Source organism: Patagioenas fasciata, chromosome Z (genome assembly GCF_037038585.1).
Source record: "Patagioenas fasciata isolate bPatFas1 chromosome Z, bPatFas1.hap1, whole genome shotgun sequence".
NCBI lineage: Eukaryota > Metazoa > Chordata > Aves > Columbiformes > Columbidae > Patagioenas > Patagioenas fasciata.
Genome location: NC_092560.1, coordinates 66,775,017 through 66,800,959, shown reverse-complemented (window position 1 = coordinate 66,800,959; position 25,943 = coordinate 66,775,017). Strand labels below are relative to the sequence as shown.

Genomic DNA, 25,943 nt, shown 5'->3' with positions numbered 1-25,943 from the left:
TCCCTCAGCTGCTCCTCATCAGACTTGTGCTCCAGACCCCTCACCAGCCTCATTGCCCTTCTCTGAACTCTCTCCAGCACCCCAATGTCTTTCTTATGATGAGGGGCCCAAAACTGAACACAGGATTCAAGGTGGGGCCTCACCAGTGCTGAGTAGACGGGAATAATCACCAGCAGACAATGTGAAGCATGCTATAGATTACAGAATTTACCTTCTTTGCAGCAGAGTAAATTCACTCAAGCGGCCACAGCTCATTTCAGAATCCAAGCTGTGCACAGGTACTGCTGTTACCCAGTAAAGCTGAAATTGCCATAGAAAAGAAGCAGGTGACTAATGAGTAGGCAGAACCCACATCTGATTCTCCAGGTATTCTTCAGATATTTTTAATTTCCATCTGAAGTGTCTTATTCCTATTGTAGTTCTAATACTGAAATACAAAACCCAATATCCAACTACCAGTGATTGCAAACATTTCATCCATCCCTTACCAGTGCGTAAACCCATTGACTTCAACAAATTAATCTTAGTCACAGCCACCTCCATTTTGATCTTGGAATCCTGTTTCAGCCACCAGTTGCTTTCCGCTACCTTCTTTCACAATCCAAAGAAAAATCCTGTTATCCAGAAACACCTTTGTGAAATAACTCCAATCCCTAATGGAAGCTTATGTATATGTGCTTTACATGGTCTTGGCAAAACAGCACCATATCATTTTTATGAGCAATTACAATTCACAACATTTTCAAAACCTGACTCAAATGAAACTACATTCAAAATAATACAGCTGCCATGACCTACACTGCTCTCAAAACCTCCACGCAATTTAATCTCGTTTCTAAAGTGCAAAACCAAACAATCTGATGTGGCAGCTCAGCATGCAAACCTGCTAATGATGAGGACTTCCAGTGGAAGATGGGCACATTTAATGGATGGTGCGCACAGTCCTGCTGGAGCAGGCAGGAACGTCACTACTGTGCTACACTACTGGTTTAAAAATGAACTACCGCGTCTCTGCAGGGACAGGCGTTCTACAGAATAATAGTTCTCTAGCAGTGGCTTTTCAAGAGCAGAGGAGCTTTATAACACCTAATACAAATGGACAAAAATTAACTACACCACAGATCTGCACAGTATTTACAAAGCAAAACCAGAAAATACAGCATTTGTAAGAAAATACAACTTGAGGTGAGGAGGAAATGTGTGTGTTTCGTAGTTGGTTGGTTTGGGGTTTTTTCTCCCTTTTTTTAAGAAAAAAACTTTTCTGTACAGGAACCATTAATTCACGTACAATATAGCATTGTATTGCATGCGGACTTAGACGTCCTAAGTTAGCTAGTAAGGCTGCCATCCTTAGTTATTAATTTCCAAAGACATGTTTCTTAGCTAACTGTACATAATCCTTTACATATTCTGTAACTGATATATCATAGAGCTATGCAATTTCAGGATAACAAAACTCAAGAAATCAAACTAGTATCAGCTGAAACATGATGCACTGCAAGAATTCTAATTCCTCCCAAAGGATAAACTTAGCTTTTCAAGGATATTATAAACAATAAATGTATATTTTCACTGGTATCCACATTTCCTATCAAAGAAGCTGAGTAAAACCAGATCAACTGAAAATATTCCTGTAATAAGCACGTACCAGCAGAAACTTCCCTCTAAAATACTCAGTTTTATTAGTGAAATGGTACCAAAGATAACAAGTATACAAACAATCTGTTTGCTCTATGCTACTTACACATCATAAATAAGACAGCTGTTGTTGCAAGACACAATCCTTTACAGTCTTCCTGTAAGCATATAGATTTGTCACTCTTTCATCAGAATAAGCTGTTTACCAGCCAACAGCATGAGGCTTAAACATCACAAAAATGACTGTCTATACTTTACATGGTAAAGCATTTTCTATAGTCTTAAATGTACACAGTGGCAAGAATATTAAATCCTATCAAAAATCAAGAGTGATTAAGCAGCTTAACTATCAAACTGGGTTTTATTATCTCAGGAACTGGCCAAATTTTTCATTCCTTGTAATACATTTCTTTTTTTTAAGAATTAACTAAGCAAAGGAAAAGCAAAACAAATTGAAAGCAAATAGCTTTTTTTTTGTTAACTGAAAGAAATAACTTTTCCCATGAGGTAAGGCAATTAAGTCATTTGATTGTATTAAATTGTATTAAAAATAATCTACTCAATTTTAGGTATAAGGAAGTTTTAAAGGTATGACTCTTAAGAAATCTCATGTAACCAATTAAATTAGCTGAGAGAACAAAAACCTTGTTTTATCTTGACAAAAATATTTTCTTTGTCCTTCTCTTCTTATATGCTTTTTCCCCAAAGAATGAAAAAGGAATCTCTACCATATAACTCCTGTGTAAATTACAACTTTTTTTCCCTAAATTATTTATCCCCATTTCTTTGCATACAATTCCTTTTGTATCACCCAACAGGTATCAGAGAGGATGATGGAGAGGTAACAATTAAGGCCATCCAAATGTAGATCAAATGCCTAAAGGGCTGTCTCTGATTCAGGTAATCACAAAATGCTTTGTATTCAGCTATTGTTTTTGTACAGTGGTGGTCCCCAAATTGCATCTTTGCTTTCACCTATAAATTTCTCCTAAAAATAAAAGGAAAAATGGAGATTTGGTATTTTAACAAGTGAATCCAACAACTGTTCTGACAAATCACTTGCATTCTTGTCTACAATATGGTGGTGGCAAAATAGCAATAGAGATCATGTAAGAGTTAGCTGAAAATGAGTAATAGCACATATATATTTCTAAAAAATACCACATTTTAAGAAGGCACTAAAGCTTCTGCTTGTGCTCCCATATTTTTTTAAACAAACAGGAAAAATTAATTTTCATAATGGCACCTGTACTATTTGCACCTGAACAGAAACACTGCAGTACGGCTCAAAACAAAGCTGTGAGTTCTGATAATATCACACAAATGTGCTCACTTCTGAAAGGACAAAAGAAAAACAAGACAAAACATCCCCAAAATAACCCAGTAAGCTAACCTATTATCAATAACATGGCAATATTCCTTTAAAGAACAGAAAAGTAGCATGCACTGCTCAAGTACTTTAAAAGAAATACTCATTTTAGGGATATTAGTAAGAAATTCTTTTAAATAATAAACCCCAAGAATCTCAAGAAGTGAGCAAATGAAAAACATACATGTCAGTGGGTATTTAACATAAGAACCATAAAACTGCATTTATATTTAAAAACCCTTTAGCTACAGTTGTCATTTACAACAAAAGAAAGTGTGTATATTTATGCACCATTTTCAAGCACATCAAACAGTACACATAAAAGTTTTGTGGATTTTCTAACCCACAAGGTAAAACAATACAAAATTCATCAACAAGCAATATTTTAAACAACTTTCAATGCATATCTTCAGCTTTTTTTTTTGGGTAGTACAGGTTTACATCTTTCAGTTTCTACTTATTTGTAACAGCTTATGGCAAAACTCAGCAAAAATCATTTTACAAATAAGTACAGCCATCACGGAAATGCATGGACTTTCAGAGATGAAGAGTTCTGATGGCAACTGCCTTTTCATGGTATAACTACTGGTCTGTGCTCTCTTGTTTTTCAGCAAGAAGCAACAAAGCTATCACAAGAACTGGAAGAGCTACTAGTACTATCAACACGTTCAGGTTGATTGCTTGGACATTTTCTTCCTCATTCTGGGAAATAAAAAGCTTTGGATTTCATTCCTTATTTGAATTAGAGGTCCATTCTTTGCTTTAAACCCCTTCCATTTTAATTGAGAGGTTTTCTTCATTCAGTTGGCAGTTCCCATTCTGTTGTAGCTTGACTTCATCTGTCCTTTGTGTGTCTCTGTTGTCTATCTCCTTGTCAGATTCTGAATTCTGATCTTCTTTAGTGTGATCTTTGTCCTACCAAAGATAAAATTATTTTACAAAAAAAAATCATATTCTTAGCGTTATTGGATATGACTTCCAACCAACACTTGGTATTTTTGTTGTCTCAATTTTTGCATCCCTATGTTGTCTGAGCAATTTTTAGAAGTGTCAGCTTCTTTTTTTTTTTCTTTTTTTTTTTTTTTTTAAAGCTTTATTTTCAATTGGCTGAAGTTAAGCACTCATGAATATTCAGAAAAAAACAGAACAAACAGCTTCATGGAACTTATAAGAAGCAGCTCCAGAAATGAAAATTTTGCCATATTTTCTAAATAAAATAGGATTAAATTTTTTCTTTCACGTTTTTTGCCAGGTATCTGATGCATTTTAAGATAATTCTTGCATAAGGTAACTACATGTGGGCATGTAGTTACATGTGGACAGTCACCTAAACCAACTGTTTTATAATGGTTTAAGAATTCTGAGTACAACAGACTGCTCTATTAAAGAATGCTTCTTTTCAAATTCTAACAATTAAACAACTGGAAGATGTTTCTTTTCTTAATCACACCACCTTCTACTTTGCAGGGGAAAAGCCCACACCATTCTGCCACAGCTCAACTTTACTACTGCATAGTCCAATACGCAGACCAGGACCAAAGCAACCAGGGAGAGGCTGAACTGCAGATCGAAAGTTTAGTAAAAAAGCAATGTCTTCAGCCTGACAGTCAAGCGGTCCTTGAATGCTGCTCCTTAGCCACACTGTCTGCTTCCTGCCTGCTGATACAGATAGGCAGCCAGACAGGTCCTATCATACGGCAAAGAACAGGAAAGAGAAACTAAAACAAAGTGTTTCTGTAACCTATTCACACTGGCTGCTGTAGATCCAGCAGAGTTCAAACACAGAGACTTATGAAACTGGCCCACTAACACCAACTGTAGATGTCCAACAGGCAAAAGCTAAACCCAAACAGTAATAACTTGGTAAGGAAAACAATAAAAAAGGAGGAGGAAAATAAATTTTTAAAAGGGAGGGAATTTCAATAATGGCTCCACTAGCACCACTTCACTCTGCTTATCAGGTCACACAGCTTACCTTCAAAGCAGTGGTGCTTTTGTCAGGTTTGTCCTTTCCCTCTTTTTCTTTACTGCTTTTTTTCTTGGAGGTGGAACGTTCTCTTTCTCTTCTATCATTATTTGTATCTCTTTCTCTTTTTTTTTCTTTCTTGTTTCTGTTTAAGAAATTTTTTACTCAAATCAGCATTTGATCCAACAGCAACAACCTTCAAACTGTTTATCTGCAAATTAAACTCTCATCTGTGGGTTTTCCAAAACAAACACGAAACATAACCAAACCCCCTTCATACAGACAAGGGATTTTTTGACTGAAGAGAGCTAAAGAATGCATGTGTTCAGTATGCATCCATTTTTAAAGAGAAAACCAAATTAATCTGTATCCGATTAAGGGCTTTTATGGATTCAAAGCAAATTTGCCGTGTTGACAGATTGGAAATTCTCTAGTTGAAAGCATACCAAAGCTCAAATCCATTGAGGTTTTTGCTTTAAATTAAAAACTGAATCATACCGACCAACTGAAACCATCTGAGATGATTAGTGCAAAGGCAGTAAAACAATTAAAATCCTATAAATTCTTCCTCCTTTAAAGCTCCTTGACTTTTATGTTTACATCAAACTGACCTTCTTGGTGAAGGAGTTCGTGAAGACTTTCTTTTTGTTGCTTTGGAGGTTTTAGGAGACTTGGAGGGACTTCTGCTCTTCCTTTTACGCCTTTCTCTGCAGGAGCAAGAAATTCAAGGTCAAAGAATAAAAGTAATAAATTCAGGAACAATACAAAAACAGAAAGCTCTTAAAATTATCTGACACAACTAAGCAAATATCCCCGAATTTAACATTATATATCACCGACAATATATGAACTGTACAAATAAAAAAAATCATGTTTCAGTTTGGTGGCAAAGTGGATTTTAGTTTTTGTTTATCTTCACATGTTTGTATCTTTACTGATAACAATGGAAACACATTGAATTCACTAATTCTATATTAAGAGTTTCTTAAGTCAGGAGAACAATTCAACTGAAGGAACAGCCACATTAAGACAAAAGCCATAACAACCAATACATCTTCAAACATAACATTACAATCTGAAGATCACTGTAATTTCAGTTCAATTTCACTTCTGACTGAAGTTTAATTCCTAAATACATGAACTAGTGCTATTCCTGCTGGTTTGGAAGCCAACGGTGCAAAACAAAGCCCAACCTGTTGTCAAAATCAGAACAAGTAAGTTAATATCAATTGTTTTCCTAGCAGTCCTTACTCAGAAAACAAAATGTTATAGTTCTGTAACACACTGAAGATCTCATAGTATTATACAAAACTGCTGTTTCACGTAGATATACGGAATTCACTGGAGTTGTTATTATGGAGTCTGACCTAAAGCAGAACAAAACATTAAATAACTAGTTGCAACCATACAGAGGCATATTTTAAAACAAAGCAAAAACTGAGGCAGTAAGGCTAAATTCAAGAGAAATGTAGAAACTACCTCTGTCAAAGTGAGATGTTTTTTTCCTACCACCTCTCAGCAAGAAAAGTGGACAGAAAGAACCACCAAAGAAAAAAAGGAAAATTACAACCTAATTGAGAGGGCACTTAAAATATATAGCACAAAAGCTACACTTATGCACACCAGCTTTTGCAAATCACACCATTAGGTGTGAATATTTATATCTTCAATATTTAGAAAGACCAAGAAATAAACAGTTATTAGACAAATTACAAAAGGATACTATACTAAGACATGCCTAGTATCACTATCTGGATTGGTACTCTCACAGTATAATCTACCATGTCCTCCTGAAACTGCACAGGACAAAATTTCATAACTACTTTTTTTCGGCAAGTTCTTAAGTTTGATTTGACCTTTGGTAAACAAAATGTAAAGTGGCTTCAAAATCATGGAGAAAATAACACAATCACTGATCAGCTCTTCACTAGTTAACATGCATCTCATTTTGAACATTTTCACATTTATCATCACCTTTTTTCAAATGGGGATACTGGAAACTGATATGTTATCCTGACAGTGCTCCAACTTGGGCTACATTGAGTACATAATCACTTTATTTTGCTTTCCAGCATTCATATTTGTGAGTAAACAAGTTTCTTAGTAATTGTGTTCAAACCAGAAACCATTTATTCATGAAATCTAATTTTCAGTTTCTGCTTTTCATATTTCAAGCTGAAGAAACAGCTGTGTCTGACAGCATTTGTACCCATCTCAATTACATTTGTCTCTACAAATATTTATGCACTTGGTTTTTAACACTCTTAAACAACACCAATACAGCAAAATTTAACAAAAAACTCCAAGTGAATACTTTGACAGTGATTCTGTGTCTTTTAATCATACACAGAACTCACATTCCATACCTGTCTTCTCTGATAGCTTATAGATGTCTGCTGGAAAAGGAGTCTGATTGTCCTCTTCCTCTGGTCTGTGTCACTTACTTCAGCTAGGAATCACACATAGTCATCTGATTTCTAGTACCTGCAATGCTATCTGTCAGTAAAGCAAAGCCAGCTGCCACCTAGTTCTTGAAAGGTCCACTGTGCCCTATTCCACCTCCACCTCTTCTCCAAAAAGGTGACTTATTTGTCCAATATTTCACACTCAGCAGGTGAAGGATCAGCAGTCCCAACTCAGTGCTGTACTGTAAATCCAGGCAGCTCAAATGCCATTTTGTTAGATAATCTTCTCCAAAAACGTTTGTAACCATTTCAATTAGGCAACGTCAATCATCAATGTAAAGAGTTAACCTTAAATGCAAGCTAACTGGGACCCTGTAAGCCAACCTATTCACAATTATTTTTCAGAGAATAACAGATTACTGAGGTTGTAAGAGTCCTCTGGACACCACCTAGTCCAACCTCTGCCTCCCCATCTTAAAACAGTCAACTAAACAGGCTACTCAGGGCCACACTCAGTCAGATTTTTAACATCTCCACAGAAGGAGACTCCACATTTTCTCACGGTAACTAGTTCCAGATTGCTCAGGAAAACAACAAACAAACCCATAAAAAACACATTAGAAAAAAACTTTTATCTCCCATGTCAATATGCGTCTACTGCCTCTTGGCTTGTCACTGGTCCCCAATGAGAACTCTGGCTCCGTCTTCTTCACTGTCTCCCATCAGGTATTCATACACATTGATAAGATGCACCCTCGGCCTTCTCTTCTCTATTGAAGATATAAACAATCCTAGTGCTCTCAGTCTCTCTTTGGTATGATGGATGCTTCGAGCCCTTTATCGGTTTTGTGGCCCTTCACTGGACTCACTCCAGTATGTCTGTGTTTCTCTTGTAATGGGGAGTCCAGCACTGGATGCAGGATTCCAGATGTGGCATCACCAGTGCTGAGCAGAGGGAAAAAATCACCTTCCTTGATCTGCTCACAACATTGCCTAATGCAGCACAGCACACTGCTGGCCTTCTTGGCTGCTAGGACCCCAAGGTCCTCTTCTGCCAGCCATTCCCCATGCTGTACTGGTGCACTGGAGTTATTCTTCCAGGCGCAGGGCCTTTCTCTTTGTTCAACTCCATGAGATGCCTGTAAGCATCAAGTTTTCTCTGAATGGCAGCACAGTCCTCTGGTGTACCAGCCTCTCCTCACACTTCTGCATTGTCTGCAAACCTGCCAGGGGCGCACTCTGTCCTGCAGTCTAGGCCACTGATGAAGATGTTCAACAGTAGTGGCCCCAATATCGATACTCTAATGATAATGCTATCTGTGAAGAAGAATTGTAAATCTATACAAAACAAGTGTATTTCTCTTATCCCCCATCTTCAAAATAATATAGTCCTTGTTTAGTAACATCTGTAAACAAAATTCATTTGAAATTGAAGTAGCATTTTGTACTGTGAGTCCACAAGAAGAGATGCACTAATTTTCACTAGAGTTTTTTTGCCCAAGCACGTGGCATTTGATCCTTCCGTAGCACTTTCTTAAACACCAAGATTCTTAAAGATGAGCATGATTGTTACAAACTAGAGTAAAAATTTTTTTATAACATCCAGCTAACTACACTTGCTATTTTACATTAGGAACTGGGTCTTCCACCAACATTCTTATATAAGCTACATATTATCAAAATATTAAATCTTTTTTCTACCCTTATCTAATTCAACACTTCTGAGGCCTATACGCAGAAAATGTCAAGTTTTCAAAGCTGGCAGAACTGCCCCTACTCTGTGTAGGTCTTCAAACCATGAAACGTTAAAAATGCATTAAAACAGGAAGCCACGGATGCTTAAAGCAACCATAGTATTTTGCCCAAAAACCTCTAAAACAACAAGAACATTTCACATAGCGCAAACAGGATGTTCAGAAACTGTTACACCCTGTTCTGCCTTGTATGAACCATGAACTCCTGAATTTTGAGGTCTGTGGGAATTTTGCTTCTGTCCAGTGAAATGATTATCATATGTAGAATTTTTTCCAATTCATACAGCATTTCATTCTCTCAAGGTACTAGAAAAAATTTGGTATCTAAATTTGACATGCAATAATTCTGAACTCCCTAGCTTCTGAGGTATTCAGAAAGGACTTTTTCCACCAAAGCTTCTGAACTCAAGTTAGCTGCAATGATTTTAGAATATGTCTAAGTTAAGTCCACTTAAAAAGCTTATAATCAATCTCACAGCTGCCTTTTGCTGTATTGAATTTATCCAGAATTTCACCCAGTTCAGCCTCCCTTAAGAGCGAAAAGTAACAGCTACACTAACTTGAATGTTCTCCTGTTTACTATCAGCACTGTTAAGGAATGTTACTTTTTATTGTACTCGGTCATCTAACCAGTGAAAGAAGGTATCTTTATCTTCCAACTGAGATACAGTTTGCCAGCCAAGTGATATGCTTGCTTCCTGCTGTTCTCCCATCAAGCTGAAAAGTGGCAAGCATTATCACCTGCTTTTAAGTTCTGCAGACCAACAACTTACAGTATGTAAGCAACCAAGGAACTATTAACAGTCACTCAGACTTTAATCAGGACAAAGATGATCTGTGGCATTGTTTTATCAGAACTTTTGGATGGGTCCAACAACAGAGAAATGGCACAAGAATCATTTCCTTATTGTCCTCAAGGACTATACTACATGGTTATGTGAAAGACAAGCACCAGCAGCCCAACAAGAATCTATGTTCTATCAGGCATCATGCAGAGCTCTTTGTAATGTAAAGTAAAATCTACAAAATTGATATAATACAAATTTAATTAGTAAGAAACATGGTGATACTGAAGCAGAATGGTGCCTCTCTGAACTGACAAGTCAAAGAAAGTATGAAAAAATTCTAAACAAACCTGCTGGAGCTACGAGATCTTCTTGAAGAGCTATAGCTTCTTGGGGGTGTTCTGGATCTCTTATCTTTCTTCTTTTTATCATCTCTCTCTTTTTCTCTGTCTCGTTCCTTCTCCTTATCCCCATCTTTTTCCTTTTCTTTGTCTCTGTCCTTTTCTTTGTCCTCTCCTTTGTCCTGATCTGCCTCCTTGTCCTTACTCTTCTCTCTGTCCTTGTCTACTTCTTTTTCACTATCTTCTTTTTCCTTGTTCTGGTCTACCTCTTCCCTGTCTTTTTCCTTCTCCTTATCTTTCTCCTTTTCCCTGTCCTTGTCCCTATCTTTGTCCTTATCCTTGTCCCTGTCTCTATCTCTGTCTTTGTCTCTAACTCTGTCTCGATCTTTGTTTCGCTCTCTCTCCTTGTCCTTCTCCCTGTTTCTCTCTTTATCTCGCTCTCTTTCCCTATCTTTGTCTCGGTCCCTCTCCTTCTCCTTGTCTCGGTCTCTCTCCTTTTCTTTGGCCTTTTCTTTTTCCTTGACCTTTTCTTTGTCTCTTTTCTTGTCCCTGTGAAAAGCCAAACACAAATTCATTAATTAATTTTCGAACACTCCAGTTAAAATGTCAACTAACCCATTAGCACACATTAATTGCTCAAGACAAAGTATGCACCTCTGTTGAAAAATAGTAATTATTCAATGTTTTAATTTTCAACCTCTGTTTACCATGAGAGAAAGGCTATATAGCTAAGAAATATTTTTAAATCAAATTGGAGAAGGAAAGGCCAAAATCAAACCACACTGATCTTCAGAGAGATATTATTACACTTTGAAAGAACACATATCTTTACCTCACAGTTATTTTATTATACATATACAAATTGTCTACATTTTGTCAGGAGTGAGACAAACTCTACAGTCTGTAAATCCACTCTTTACTAAAATTGTGTCCACATTAAATGGACATATCCCCACATGAATAATGATAGCTGATTGACAGAAGTCTTTGTTCTATTGTCTTCCCTCACAAAGTTATCTTGGAACTGCTTGGAAGTCCAACAACAATTAATACACAGAAATAATAAAACATGGATAAAATTTCACCAAACAAATTCCATCAAAAGGCAAATATCAGGTCAAAACTCAATCAAGACAATTCAATCACCTGTGATGTCATTAGGAATTAAAATTTTTTTTGAAAATTGTTAATACAGTGAAAACAGAAGCAAGGATAACAGAACAAGTCAGATTCTTAGGGACAAGCAGAATGGTATATGTTCATAAAAAGCCTCTTCTCCCAAGTAAGAAGCGGTAGGACAAGAGGAAATGGCCTCAAGTTGTGCCAGCAGAGGTTTAGGTGGGATATTAGGAAAAATTCCTTCCCAGAAAGGGTTGTCAGGCATTGGAACAGGCTGCCCAGGGAAGTGGTTGAGTCACCATCCATGGGGGTGTTTAAGAGATGTATGGGTGAGGTTCTTAGGAACATGGTTGAGTGCCAGTGATAGGTTAGCAGTTGGACTTGATGATCTTGAGGGTCTCTTCCAACCAAAATAGTTCTATGATTCTATGATCTGAACTCACCGAGAATGAGAGCGACTTCGGGATTTCCGCTTTTCCCTAGATCTAGACCGTTTTTTCAGGGGACTTCTGGATCTGCGTCTGTCCTTGTGCCTTGAGACTGATCTGTTGCCAGATCTACTTCTATATGAACAATGCCAGAAGAAAAACACTTTAATATTGAAACTTTATAAAAATTAGGTCAACCAACAAAGGAAAAAACCCATAAATCTTGCCTCACTAGATAAAATTATATAAAGAGCTACATCTCAGTAACATACTGCCTGTGAACACATTCTCTAGGAAAGCAAAAATAAAAAGTCGAATGTGAACATCACATTTTAAAAAAACACATCACTGCATACTTTCCCTGAGAGGTTAAGGTACCATGAAGTTTAATCTCTCAAAGACAGAAAGGTCACATACGTTAACTCAATAAATCCTGAAAAACAGGGAGATGCAAAAAAATACCAGCTCCACCTGTCTTCTGCAGCTCAAGACAACACAGAGTAATATATACCAAGAAGAGTGGCAACCATTTTTTACCTACAGCTTTGCTCTGCTTATCAGCACAGAAATACAAACTAACTACAGATAAAATTAATTACAATTGAGTCAAAATAAAACTTTAATAAAGTTTATATCATAGAGATGAAAATTATTTAAGTGTTTTATAAAAGAGTAAACCAGTTAAGTGTTAAAGACAGTTTATTCTTAGGGATGAAGCTGTCTCAAAGGATCAGACTGGCCTAATTTCAGCATGTTCTCTAACCTGACACTAGCAATGGCACATCATTTAAAAATGACAACAACAAATAATCAAACCCCCCACAATAACAAACAAAAAAACCCCAACCATCAACAGTTGTTTAAAAAAGAGTTTTTTCACAAGTAAAAAAAAACAAGCTCATCTTCTAAAAATCAATTTGGTTTGTGCCAATACAAAATAGTACTGATATTACTGCAGTGTTACACAAAACAAAGGTTGTTTTTCAGTTATGTCCTAAGCTAGAGAAACAGCAAAGAAGCAAGCAATAAGGAAGTGACCGAATTAAACTTCCTGCATTAAAAAGGTACCTAATATTTTTATGTCATTAGATAACACATACTGTAGTGTCTCATTAGGCAAAACCGAAGCCTGCACGTATATTTGTTTAGTAGTAAAACTGATTATAACCCCTTCTGGCCAGATTTTCTCTTTCTATTCATAGAAGAATTCTATTTGTCTTGTTAAAAGACGATGCATGAAAGGATGCAACAGAGCAGTTCCTAAACCAATGACAACACTCACCTCTTTACAGCTAATGTATCAAACACATTCTGAATTTTTTTTTAATACTTTACGTAGTCAAATATCTTTAGATCGATTATGTAAATGCTCAGAGGATATTCCTGGCATTGAATGAATCTGAACCATTTCAGGAAGTGTTTTGTAAGTCTCACATGGCAAGACTGTTTCATTCGTGGAAAAAAATCTTGATGGTTATATTTTACAGGTGATCTAGTAATTTTATTTCCTCCCATATTCCAAACCCTGTTTCAGAACTGAAGAAAATTAGTAAAGCAAACAAAATCCGAAGAATGAAAAACATCCTAAAGCCTTTTTCTCCTGCTTTTAAAAACAAGTTTTACATTTACGCTACAGTAATTAAAAATATTGGCTTTGTTAACTTGATGTTTAGAATTTCAGGACATCGCAAACTTTCCATCAGCAAAACCAGCCAGACTATCTGCTTAGGGTGTTAACAGTAAACTACATGTTCAATCCACAAAATACAGGCAACTACTTCTTTTTAAAATACAGGTCACAGAACTACATTATGGTACACAGCACAACATGCATCATGAAACCATAGAAATGGTAATGCTACATGGTACAAAAAGTTCCTTATGGTGTGTTTTAACTGAAAGTAATCCTGAAAACATTTCGCATTTAGAGGAAAGAGTATATGTTCAGTGACAAAGTTCCTGGTTACTCTGATCTGGGCAGTGTAAGTTAGTTATCTTCTCTGCAGGGATACTAGTCTTAGTCCGTAAGAAATCTCATTAACCACCGCCACCACTCAAAAAACTCCACTATCATTTCTTAGTCCAAAATAAAAACCACACCTACCTGCGTTTTGAGTGTGATCTTTTCCTTCTAGATCGGGATTTTGAGCTAGACCTGGATTCTGAACGAGAATGGGAACGAGATCGACCGCCTTTTCTTTCACTGCTCTTTCCAGACTCTGAGAGGAAAAAACCACTTTGCAGTGTAAGCTCAGAACATTTAAAGATCCCAGTTAACAATCTGGCACAAGTGGAATGTACCACACATAGTGCAAGGGGCCTACTCTTTGCACATCTTCCTTCTTTGCAAATATCCTTCAGAAACATCCAAGAAAGTCAGTGCATATACTCGTTGAGTGCAGCCATCCTGCAGCAGTACACATAAACCAGATAATTATAAACAGCTAGCTCTATTAGGAATGGGATTTATGTTGCTGCCACAATGCACAAGATCACAACATGTTCTCCTCTTGTCTATTACTCAATACAATTACTTTCTTTTTCTTAAATAACCTGAGAAGAATAGAGTAAATTTAGAGGGCATGATTTTACAAACAAGCATAAAATGTAAATAATAATTAGTACTTTCTATACTTTTAGATATTTCAACCACTTTACAAATATTGAAGTTTTATTCCTCAAATAATGTTTTGTGGGAGGAAGAGATAGAGAAAATAGGGTGAAAAGTTTGATCCAAAGGCCAGGAAGTCAACAGAAACCTTAACAGTGACCCCACCAGACTTTGGTTCAGACTCCAAATCTTATTCTGCTGCTTAACACTGGGGAAATTTTAGAGCTATTCTCCTTTCAACCCTATGAAACTACTGAAAAAATTCATCCACCCCCCCCCCCCCCCCCAAAAATGCCTCAAGACTCTGCACTGTCTAACCTATGTAAGACAATGCCTGGGTTTGTTAATAAGAAGAATGACAAGATGTTGCTGATGAAAGAAAAACGAGGATACCAACTGCAGATTTAACAAGTTGAGAATTTTTTATGCTGTGGTTTTGCAATCACTTTAAGGCAGCATAAACCAGCACTGCAAAGTCTTGTCTAATCTATCAACCCACCAACACCTTCCTCCTTGACCAGGCATTTCACTTTTAATAGGGATCAGGAAAACAGCTGGATGAAAAAAAGTCCTTTACAGTATCTTAAGATTTATCCCAGATTCATTCTCTGATCCCATGTGCTGTGAGGATACACACAGTTTTGAGCCAATATGAAAAAGAGCATACTACAGGGAAAAAATTAACCTGTTGCAGACAAGAGAAGTTTAATATTATTGCTTTCAGAGCCATGCTAGCTCACTCTGATCATGAAACTATGACATTGATGGGTGCTAGACAGGAACAAAACAAAATAAAAAGGCATTTTCTTTTAGAAGTTTGTGAGTACTTTAAACTTTAAAAGCACCAACAGAAGTATTAATTTAGTATTAACTTTGTATTTTTGAAAACATTTAGTGAGGGTGTATCTGAAAATAAGACACGATTAATTAAAAAAATCAGCTTAATTCCACTGCTTTGTTGCATGAACACAATTTTGATTATCTTGGGTTTTTCCCAACACACTTTGTTCACCTTTGTGTACTCTTCTTCTGTGTTTGAAAATGCTCTAAAAAGTGTGTGCCAAGGCAGACAGTGAAAGTGTCTGTTAGGTAATGTACATAATATACCTACCTGGCTCAATAGCAGCAGATATGAAAGACTGGGCCTCCCTTACTCTCTTCATCACTTCTTCCAGTTCCTTGGCAGCAGCTTGTGGTGTCATTTCAGGAGGCTTCACTATTGCATTATTGGAGTGATTTATTCTAAATTAAGGAAACATAAAACCTTTAACTCCCAAACACTTGAAAAGGGAAAATGAGAAACAACTAAGAAAGGGAAACACCTCAACTTCGATGTACAAATAAAAACTACAGATTTGTCCTAAAACTCATCTGTTCTAAGTATCTGAAATGTCTTTGCTTTCAAACATTACCACTTTTAAATAATGTGGCACAATATTTCTGTGTTAAAATATTTTCTAGTAGAAGTCTAGGAATTGATTTATCTTTCTCAGGTCAAATCTCTATGTTAAAGCATACTAATTACACACACATCATCACACAGAATGCTTAATTAGTACTAAGGACTTTCACTAGTATAGCTTCCACTATCTCAAGATTAAATGTAAATATATTTTACTCAATGTCATTCATACTCTTCTAAGATACCAACCTTGAAACTGGAGTTTATGCAAACATTTCAGTTTGTTAACAATATGTTCTTATAATGAAAAAATACTTATCACAGCAGTTTTCTGCACATCAATCACATACATATATATATAAGAATACAAAGACATCTCTCATTCAATAGTCATATGGATAAGTAATTTCTTACTTCAGCGGCCTGTCTCCAAACATAACTCCATTAAAGGCAAGAGCTCGAGGTACAGAATTTTGGTCTGCAAATTCCACAAAAGCGAACCGTGTTGGTTGTGTCTCATCACCTGCCATTCGCACAAATTTGACTTCTCCAACTTGCTTAAAAAATTCAAGCAGTTGATCTGCTGTTGTAGTCTAGAAAGAGTTGAAGAGCTTAGCTGAAGTAAAATATATAATGAAACCCACTTATCCAATACACGACGTAATCTAGGAGCTACAGATTTTGGAAAGACAATCACCATTATTACACAAAAAACATAAATTTTGTAATGTTACACTTCAAGAAAGACATATTTTTCTTCCATCGATCTACAGAATATACAATTTAAAATAGTGCAACCACAAGCCCTGATTCCTTCATTTAGGTTAAAAATACATTTCCACAGGATTTCACAATTTTCAGGCAACTCATTTGAAATAACCAATGAGTAATTTCCTTACACACCTGTGTTCAAGCTTTTGACTGGAATTTTGATCAATTAAAAAAAAAAGTCCAAGGAATATCACAAGAGTTAGTTTTTATTTTTCTACTAACTTCCAGCTTGTTTTATTTATTTTATCACAATCAATAGTACTTTTACACTCTGGTAGCTATTTTAGCTGTCAAAAAACCAAAATAAAATACTTATACTGCCATCAGTCAAAAGCAAATCGTTTTTCCATTAATTCAATCAACTGCTGAAAACCCAAATTTCTGACAAACCTAACTTCCCTGTTACAGAAACTCGAAGTTATTTTGCAACTTCCATGTGGACACATCATTCCATTTTACTGTACTAAAGTAACTGCACAGTGTTGTGGGGAAAAGCTTCTGCAATATCAGACTTCCAAGGCATTGCTCGGCTAACACAACCCAGCTGGACATTTGATCAACACACACAATCATAAATACATTTCTTGAATTCAGCTACAGTGTGATTCCTCTGTTATCCTGTCAGAATGAATTCCACAATCTGGTCTGAACTGATTAGCACAGAAGCATTCAAAATTTGAAATATGACTAGTAACCAATTTTTTTTTAAATGCCTATTATCATCAACTGATGAAAACTCTTTTAACATGTAAGATTAGAATTCATAAACTACAATTCTACACCTTCCATTAGTACTTCTATTACAGAAAAAAAAGGCTACCTGGGAATTCAAGTTTCCAACATAGACTGTTCTCCTGATTTCATCAATTTTGGATGGATCCACATTCCCCATAATTGGTGGCTGTGGTATTTCTCCCAGCGCTGTAATGTTAGGGTCCAATGCTGCTGCTGGTATAGCTCCCAAAGTGCCAAGTGAAACACCGAGCTGGAAAACATGAAAACAGAATCTGCTTTGCAACCAAGCACTGGTGGGAGAGACTTCACTCATTAGTATTTCCCTGCCTTGTGCATTTCTGTAAAAATACACATAATGAATACAGGCAATATTTTCAACCTTAAGGTTCCAGCTGAGCACTTTTTAAAAAGAATATACATCAACCCATAAATAATCTTCTATAGCTCAGATTTTCTGTGGGCTATCAGTCGACATCTTATCAAAGAGGTCTGGCCAGGAATGCAGTGTATCAATCAGATAACACATACAATGCCTACTACAGTCAATCAAGTTGAGTAAGATGCCCTCAGACACTGCTAATATTCTTACTTTTTTGCCACAACAAGTATTAGGAGTTGATGAAGAACTGCTGAACCCTTGCCCAGCAAGGCAGGAAGGGAAGTTGCAGTGCCTGGGGCCAATATGTTCTGTAATAGCTATCAGTCCATCAAAGGGACACATAAGGTACCTTTTGGAAAACAAACCACATAAGGCAAGATCAACTACAGTTGAAAAACGAAGGATATTAAGCCCAAGTTACGTACCTATAAACGCAGTCACTTCCTAGAGAATGAGGACAATACAACTTTAATTTTTGAAACTGGGAACTGAAATCTCTCCTAGGGAGTGCTATTAAAAAAAGTCACTTAAAATCACGACTAAGTCCATCTGCTGAGCTCCTGGTTTGAATTTTTGTTTTCTTCACCCAAAAAGCAACTACCTTTCCAGCAAACGAATTTCCTAACAAGTGTGAGAAATTCTCAACAAGCCATCAGTCATTTTTTTAATGTAACAGAAAAACTCTTCTATTGTAACTTGAATTTTTTCCCTGAATAGGTTACAGCAGGCTGAGCAGAAGTAGCAGCAGCTAGCTTCTATGCTTTTTGTAGTGAAAACATAGTTAGGCAAACAGTCAAAAGCCCTGTCACAGAGATATCAAGTAAAAGCACCCTAATGCAGCATTTTAATATTCCAATGAACTGTGTCAATGTACCTATAACATTTTATGAATTTTTTGTCGTTGGAGCAAATTAATGGGTATAGGGAAAGACAACAATTCAAATGGACAAAACTAAAAGCAGTATTTACTAGGTGTTTTACAAAACAATAATTTGAAAGAAAAACCCAGGAAAGGTAGTGCACAGACATCTTTGTGGTCTACCCTCAAAAGACGCACCACAGCTAAATCCTGACTGATATAGCATACAAGAGGACAACATCCATGGATGAGACAGTTCTTGTTCTCTGAACACAGAAAAGGTTACCGAGTATAAAGAAAAGTAGAAATCAAGCAGCAACTGAACATTACTTACTGTAGTCAAAGGGGTTGGTGTAGGTATAGGAAGCAACCCTGCACCAGGCATCAAGCTTGTCATAGTAGGAGCAGGAGCCAACAGAGAAAGGGCTTTGGCTTCATCTGGGATTTTACCTGAAGGAGCAAAGGAAAGCATTACACAAGGTTGGAACACCACACAGATGTTGCTCTTTCTAAGATTTTACAATTACCCTTGCAATTTAAAAATGTAATAAATATCAATGAATCTATCTACCAGATCCTTACAAAGAAACAAATAAGAACTTAAGTTTTTCCTTTTACCCTACTCTACAAGGAAAAACAAAAGTGAGCAAAACTTCAAAGACTAGCAATCTCATTAATGGATTATTATTTTAAAAACTGAATAATGTATACAATTATTTAACACTTTGAGCTATGGGTCACCTGTACTGGAAACTTAATGTTCATGAACCAAACGATATCAAGCATGGACGCTTTCCCAGGGCGGTGTTTTCGCGGTGATCGAAAGTTGTTTTACACATGACAACCGTTCGTGTTGGCTGCATCACTAATAGCACACAGAACATCAGATACAGAAAAGAAGAACATTTTTTAAAGTTTAATCCCCAGAAATGGCAAATAACCAAACCAGTAAAAGAAAAAACAAAACAAAACAAAAAACCCACAAAGTATGTGCTAACTGAAATCAGTGCTTGTTAAAAAATATTATTATTCCTCTGGTGCTACCTACTTTGGATGTAAAAATAAATAAAAATAAAATAAAAACTACTGAACTACTGTGACTACACATAATACATCTACAAGTGAAGCTGGAGGTGGAGGAGGGAAAGGCAGAAAAAAATTTAGATTTGTACTCTTACACTCTAGATCACCTCAGTTTACCTGAAACTTTGATAAAATAGCTTAAATTAACTGAGACTGAAGAAAATAATAACCAATCAGCTAAGCAAGCTATGTTTTTCCCAAAATATGTATTTCCTACTATTTCAATCAGATTATAATCCCCCGTCATGCTAAACGATTAAGTAATATCTAATCTGAATTAAATGTAGGTTTCATTCAACTTTAGTCACAATTAGACTGCTAAATGAACCCCTAAAAATCTTCAAAAGTCAAAATACTTAGTAGTTAAACAATTATGATTACAATTAAATGTACATATTAAATTTGAAATGCAAAGGGATTTAAACTGGTACAAACACTAAACACTGAACTGAAAATCTACAGAAAGAAGTTCTAATTATACTAGGTATCTATGATCTGTTCAAAATTACTGACATAATTATATAAATGCTATCCAACTGAGCCCTTTGGTATTACCCCATGCACTTTAATAAAGTAAATGATTTTATATACACATTGTTTTAAAAGTCAAGGTATATACAAATACTGTGCCAGTAGCTTTTACTGCTTTGGTTCAAACTGTATATATTTTAGCTATAAACCCCCTAACTTCAGGATTTTAAAATGAATATATAAGTACTCTTAGCCAAAAGCAAAACATGAGATAAGTTTCAAAACACTGTCCAGTTTTAGCTATATGAGTTCAAATAGACCCCACAGGAAACATACTACTGTAAAAAAAAGAAACAAAATGTGTTGCAAACCTGTTCTACAGATCTGCAGCAAGGACTGGGTTACAGTTGGGTATGACCAAAGGGCAAATCAAATCTAAATGAAACTTAATGTGGCATGGGTGGAATAGAAAAAATAAAATAATAGTACCCATTTTTTCCCCCATGCTTCCTATTTACATTGATTTTATTTATTTTAAATTTTGAGGCACTCTGCTCATTAACATGTAACAAATCACTTGATTTTGCTATGTAAAGGAGAAAAATAGGAAAATTATTAGCACCTAAGAATTAATTGTGCAATAATGACTTCCAGGGCTTTTAAAAAACATGCGAGTCACCACCACAATGTTCAGCACTCTTTACAGATCTCATTTTGAAGCCAGGCATGCAATGAGAGGTGCACCTGATTTGCCTGACTGTTCATGAGTATGAGGTACTTTGCTGCACATCGTGCCTAATATGTAGCTCACAGGCTTTAGAATTAACAGTTCCAGTAGCTGTGCATGCAGATTAGGCATAAAATTATGTACCAGTTCTTCTGCAAACCAAAATACTTAAGTGCTTTCAAACAACTAATGAACCACACCTTATCCTGAACAGTCAGCATCTTGCAATTAACTGGATACTCATGCAGGTGTCTACAGGATCAAGAGACATGGTGCAAGTAAATCTAATGGCAGGAATGTCGTGTGTCTAAATTGGTGTATCTACATTCTAATTTAGATCCTTGGTCAGTAACATACATAAGTATATGCCTAATTCAAGTATGCACTTACATATAGCAAATTCAATATACACTTAACCAGATAAACTTAAGAGATGCTTAGGTGTTTACCCCTTTTAAATAGGAATGGAGTTAGGCACATAACTAAACAGACAATGAGTCAGGTTCAGAAAGGTACTTAAATACAAGCCTAAACTTTAAGTATATGGGTCATTTTATTGAAAGAATTGGAATTATTAATTTCCTCAAATGATGCTCAAGGAATCCACCAAAAACTTTCCATTGACTGCGTCATTATAGTAGTTCAAACAATGAATAATATCGTAAAGTTAGTAGTATTCTTTATAGAATACTTTCGTCCTTCAACAATGTAATGTTTGATTTTAAATAAAAAATCTAGTTGGTCAGTTCCATGACAAAGAGATTCACTTATCTTATTCAAGAATGAGAAAGGGTCTGTCTCTACAGAGAGAAAGCTGAAAATCTGCCTGTGTATTCAAAGATATTGTGTTTTTAAAAGATCCTTCTCCAGTTTTCTAAGACCAGGTCAAATTTTATAACAAACTGGGAGGGGGTGGGGAGAAGAAAGAAACAAACCTGAAATATTTTGCAGATTTACTTCCCTGTTCTCCAGACAGTTTTGAAAAACCAAATAACATCTGAGGCCAAATAACTTTAAAGTTACAGGCTCTAAATTTTGGAGTTTCACCTCCATGAATGTATTTATAAGTGGCATACAAGCACATAAAGATACAACAGAACATGTGGTTTATAACACAACAAATTAGGACACTTCAGTTTAGCTATGTTGCTTTTTAAACTTATGGTATTCAAAAGCTGAACAGAAATGAGATACTGATGTTTATTTCCTAGTAAGGGAAACTGACAAAATAAAGATGCCACATCTATACGACATCCTTAGAAAGACTTCTTAGAAGCAAAGTAGAGATTCTACGATCATCTATTTACTGATTCTTCACTTTGCAAAGGTATCTGAAAACAGATGTAGATTAGCTCTGCATTGCCTAGAGACACCTTATGCTTCTTAGGAAATCTACAGTTGTCCTAAATATCAGTTATGATAATTACATTTTTGTATCATCAAAGTCTTTTGTCAACCTAGTCCATACCAAAATCCATTTTGCTAAATGCTGACTGAAGTATCTGCATTAAACAAGTATTAATCACAGTATTTTTATCCCCCTCCAAGTGTTCCAAATAAATTAATTTCCTAGTCTTTGTACTGAAACTACATGGTTAATCCTCCCGCCAAAACTGCTCCTGAAATAAGTAAGTTTTCTAATTTAAAAAATACTTACAGTTCAAACCTGCTCTAAAAATAATAACAGCAATTAATATTTTCCTGCTATTTTAAATCAATGGCAAATGCACATTTACAATAAATAATTTTTGTGTGATCCAATTCATTATTCTTATTGGATTTAGCAGCAGAAATTAAAGCGATTACACCTATTGGCAATTACTTCAACTGCCACAGCTAAATCCAACAGAGATCATGAAGCAAAGCTCTTCCCAGCTGCAGTGCACAGCCTGGTGCGTTACCAGAGTGAAACCAACTGATTCCGGTGCAGCTGGCTGGGAAGAGCAATGCCTGAAAACCTGACACACCATCTGGTCCACCACCTCTGTTTCAGAGCTTCCATTTCACAAGAAGTAGGAACAGCATTCAGGGATGAGAACCTTCTCAATCACTCCAGCAGGAACTGACAGGGCTTCAGATATTGTGAGGTGAACAAAAAGACATCGTTTTCTTCTTATTTTTTTTTTCTTAAACAAACTCTTTTTGAAATAACTACCATTGAAGCACATCAAAGTGCAATATACACATACACACACACAGAACTGATTCAATCTTCCCACAAATAACAGTGTTAAAAGACAATGTGCCTCACGTAACATTCCAACCAAAACCTCAGGCTGCATTTGTACTTATGAGTGGTAAACAGCTTTCTCTGAAAATTACAAGAACAAAAAGATGAAATCTTACTGCCACTGACCTCACTGGAGCAAGGTTTCATCAGAAGCAAGCAAGTACTTCATGACATTCAATGTTTGCGGAAGTTGTATTTTAGAAATAACTATTTTAAATTCTTCATATTAGACATAAATAGTAAGCCTTCTTTTAAATAGACCATGCAACCTAAAATAAAACCTCTCTGCTGAGAGGAGGAAATGTAGCAGAGAAGAATCATGACTTTACTTTGTAAAGTTAATTTCTGCAGAAGTAAAAATTTCAACTGTCTTTTTCCAAGATAAATTCAAAAAGCATAAGGTATTAAAAAAATGTATGTTAAAGCTCATATATTTTTCACTACTCCTGTCTTCTGACACAACGTGCTTAATGTGTTGAATTTAGATGCTTAAATGTATTCCAAATGAAATTTATCCAAAATTCACGGCATAAAAATTAATCATATTCTAAATTCTGTGCATACCATCCACCATTCATAAGCAGCTTCATGTCAACTTCAAAATGAAACACTGTGAACCCTTTACAAAACATTATTTTTACAGAACTGAAGTACCAGTTCACAAGTACAAGGGAAAGAGATTTAACAGAACAAAACAAAAAAAGGGACAAAATAAAATAAAAAGAAACAAAGGAAAGAAAGCAAAATAAAATAAAAACAGAGACAGGGCGTCCATCTTCAGCAGGTCAGACTTCGATCTCATTTCCCCCTTGAAGGTTTCACTTGGCGGCAGGTTTAGTGGCATGGCAAACAATGCCTAACTCAGGCAAGTGTAACAGGTCTGCCTTGGCCAGTCTAGTCATCTAATAATGCACAAATATCACACAGAGAAAACATACAAAACCAAATTAATAGTCAAAATCCATCTACCAGATAATGTGGACATAAAATTTAGAATGATTAGGGTGTCATCTTTGTTTATCTTTCAACCTTTGCGTTCCCAAAGTATAATGTTTAAAGAAAACATACCGATACACACACAAAAAAGTCATATTTTGACATCTGGATAATGTTACTACATTTACAATTACATTTTCATTAAATTGTTTATTAACATTGTATTAATTGGTAGTGGTAATTAACATTGTTTCATTGGTAGTGGTTCCCTCCACATACTCCCTTGATTTACCACTATTCAAATACACTCCAAATTTCCGATTTTATTCTGTTTTTTGAAACCAAGTTTTCAGAATTCTGTTTTACCTCTCCTCTATGTCCTATTTAGCACATGAAATGTTTTATTAATGGCACTGTTGGCCAAGGATACAATTTTACCTCCCGGTAGAATATAGCTATCACTACTTTTAAAACCTGTGATACACCATGCTGACTCCATTAACAATGCATCATGTGATCCACAGTGAATGAAAAATCTTACACTGTGGTCTCCAAAGCCATACTTTTTCCACACAATAAATTCTTCAGAAAGTTAAAGCTATGTAAATCCACATCTTTCTAAATTAAAATCAGTGATTCTGTTGGAAAGTTACGTGGAAACTGCATTCTGATATTACCAAAAAAAAAAAAAAAAATTACCTCATAATCCAATCACTTGTTCACCTAATTACACATAAATCTTTGTGCAGTCCAGAATGATTTTGAACAGTGACAATTTTTCTATCGTCTTTTCTCAGAAATGCCTAATAAGTCAGCTACAGATGGAATTGGAAGAAGATTTGTCAGAACTTTGATTTTATTCTCCTTCCACTTGATTTTATTCTGCTTCCATTCATTGTCTATCACCAAGAGACACATAAAATGTAGCTTCACCTGCCTGTTGCCCTATCACATCAGGCAGTGATCTCATCTGAAGAAAAACACCAGGAAGTGTTGGTCATTCATTAGGCAGCAATCTTTCCTCTCTGACAGTACTGAACCACCGTTAAGGTCTTTTCAGTGAAATGTGAAGCTAAGATCCTGAATAATTTGTAGTCAATTATATAGGAGCAATTTTTCAATAATAAGGACTCTGGTCTCATTAGCCTCTATGGACCAGCAGTATCCCCTCTGTGTTTTAAGAACAAGTTAAAAAAATAAGAACCAAAAAGCCCCCAAAACAAGACATAAAAGCAACTAAAAATCTAGGCTTCACAAAGACAAATATATATGTCATACGTCTCTATTAAGAAGGCTACAAAAACAGGCATTATATTGTAGGTCAATATAGCCTTTAGTGTAAGTCCTTACACAGTCTATGGAATTTTGGAGACTTGCCAGAGTTTGCCAGGAACATCCCAGACCATTATTACAGCAGCACAGTCTCATACTATCCAGATCATAATGTGGCAAACATGCCAAAAAATGGTACTCTGGGACCACTGCTAACAAACTCCAAGAAGTCAACAGTATCTTTTTGCAGTCAGAAAAGCCATGTTAACAGAAGATATTTTTGGACTTACTGCAGTTTATGGTCCAATCATTCTAAATATTGTTGTTCATGGCAAAACAGCTACCATGTTCAAACTGAAGTTAGGTTCACTCCATCAGCGGGAAAGTTTCCATTCCAAAGAGCTAAAAAGTCCAGAACCAAATGGGCAAATGCTCAATTCCACAATGATCCCAATGAAGTCAATGGGGCTCTGCCTAACTCCAGCAATATACCTGCCACAGGATGCATTCAGATCACCTGTATTCAGATCTGGGGTATTACATTATCAGTAACAACTACCTTGTACTCAACTCATCTCTGAAAGTCTGGCCTCAAAGCTAGTTAAAGGAACACTTCTAAATCTAGTATTCACCAAGAATTTTATTTCATTAAGATGTTTTAA

General features: G+C 36.0%; 1 protein-coding gene across 5 annotated transcripts in view; it reads right to left on the bottom strand.

The window, feature by feature from the left end:
* Window positions 1–1,658: 1,658 nt before the first annotated feature.
* SREK1 (splicing regulatory glutamic acid and lysine rich protein 1) overlaps window positions 1,659–25,943 on the bottom strand; it is a 36,185-nt gene continuing 11,900 nt past the window's right edge. The window contains exons 2-13 of one of the 5 annotated variants that reach the window (XM_065861561.2): window positions 21,044–25,683; window positions 19,304–19,427; window positions 18,897–19,012; window positions 17,410–17,574; window positions 16,233–16,411; window positions 15,528–15,658; window positions 13,910–14,024; window positions 11,821–11,940; window positions 10,268–10,807; window positions 5,585–5,680; window positions 4,983–5,118; window positions 1,659–3,922 (exon numbers count right to left, since the gene is read on the bottom strand). In XM_065861561.2, coding sequence (XP_065717633.1) covers window positions 3,770–3,922; window positions 4,983–5,118; window positions 5,585–5,680; window positions 10,268–10,807; window positions 11,821–11,940; window positions 13,910–14,024; window positions 15,528–15,658; window positions 16,233–16,411; window positions 17,410–17,574; window positions 18,897–18,959 — 1,698 coding nt within the window. In that variant the 5' untranslated portion in view covers window positions 18,960–19,012; window positions 19,304–19,427; window positions 21,044–25,683 and the 3' untranslated portion in view covers window positions 1,659–3,769. Of the gene's footprint in view, window positions 3,923–4,982; window positions 5,119–5,584; window positions 5,681–10,267; window positions 10,808–11,820; window positions 11,941–13,909; window positions 14,025–15,527; window positions 15,659–16,232; window positions 16,412–17,409; window positions 17,575–18,896; window positions 19,013–19,303; window positions 25,684–25,943 lie in introns of all 5 variants that reach the window. The other 4 variants (XM_071802459.1, XM_065861560.2, XM_071802460.1 and 1 more) reach the window with 4 other exon arrangements.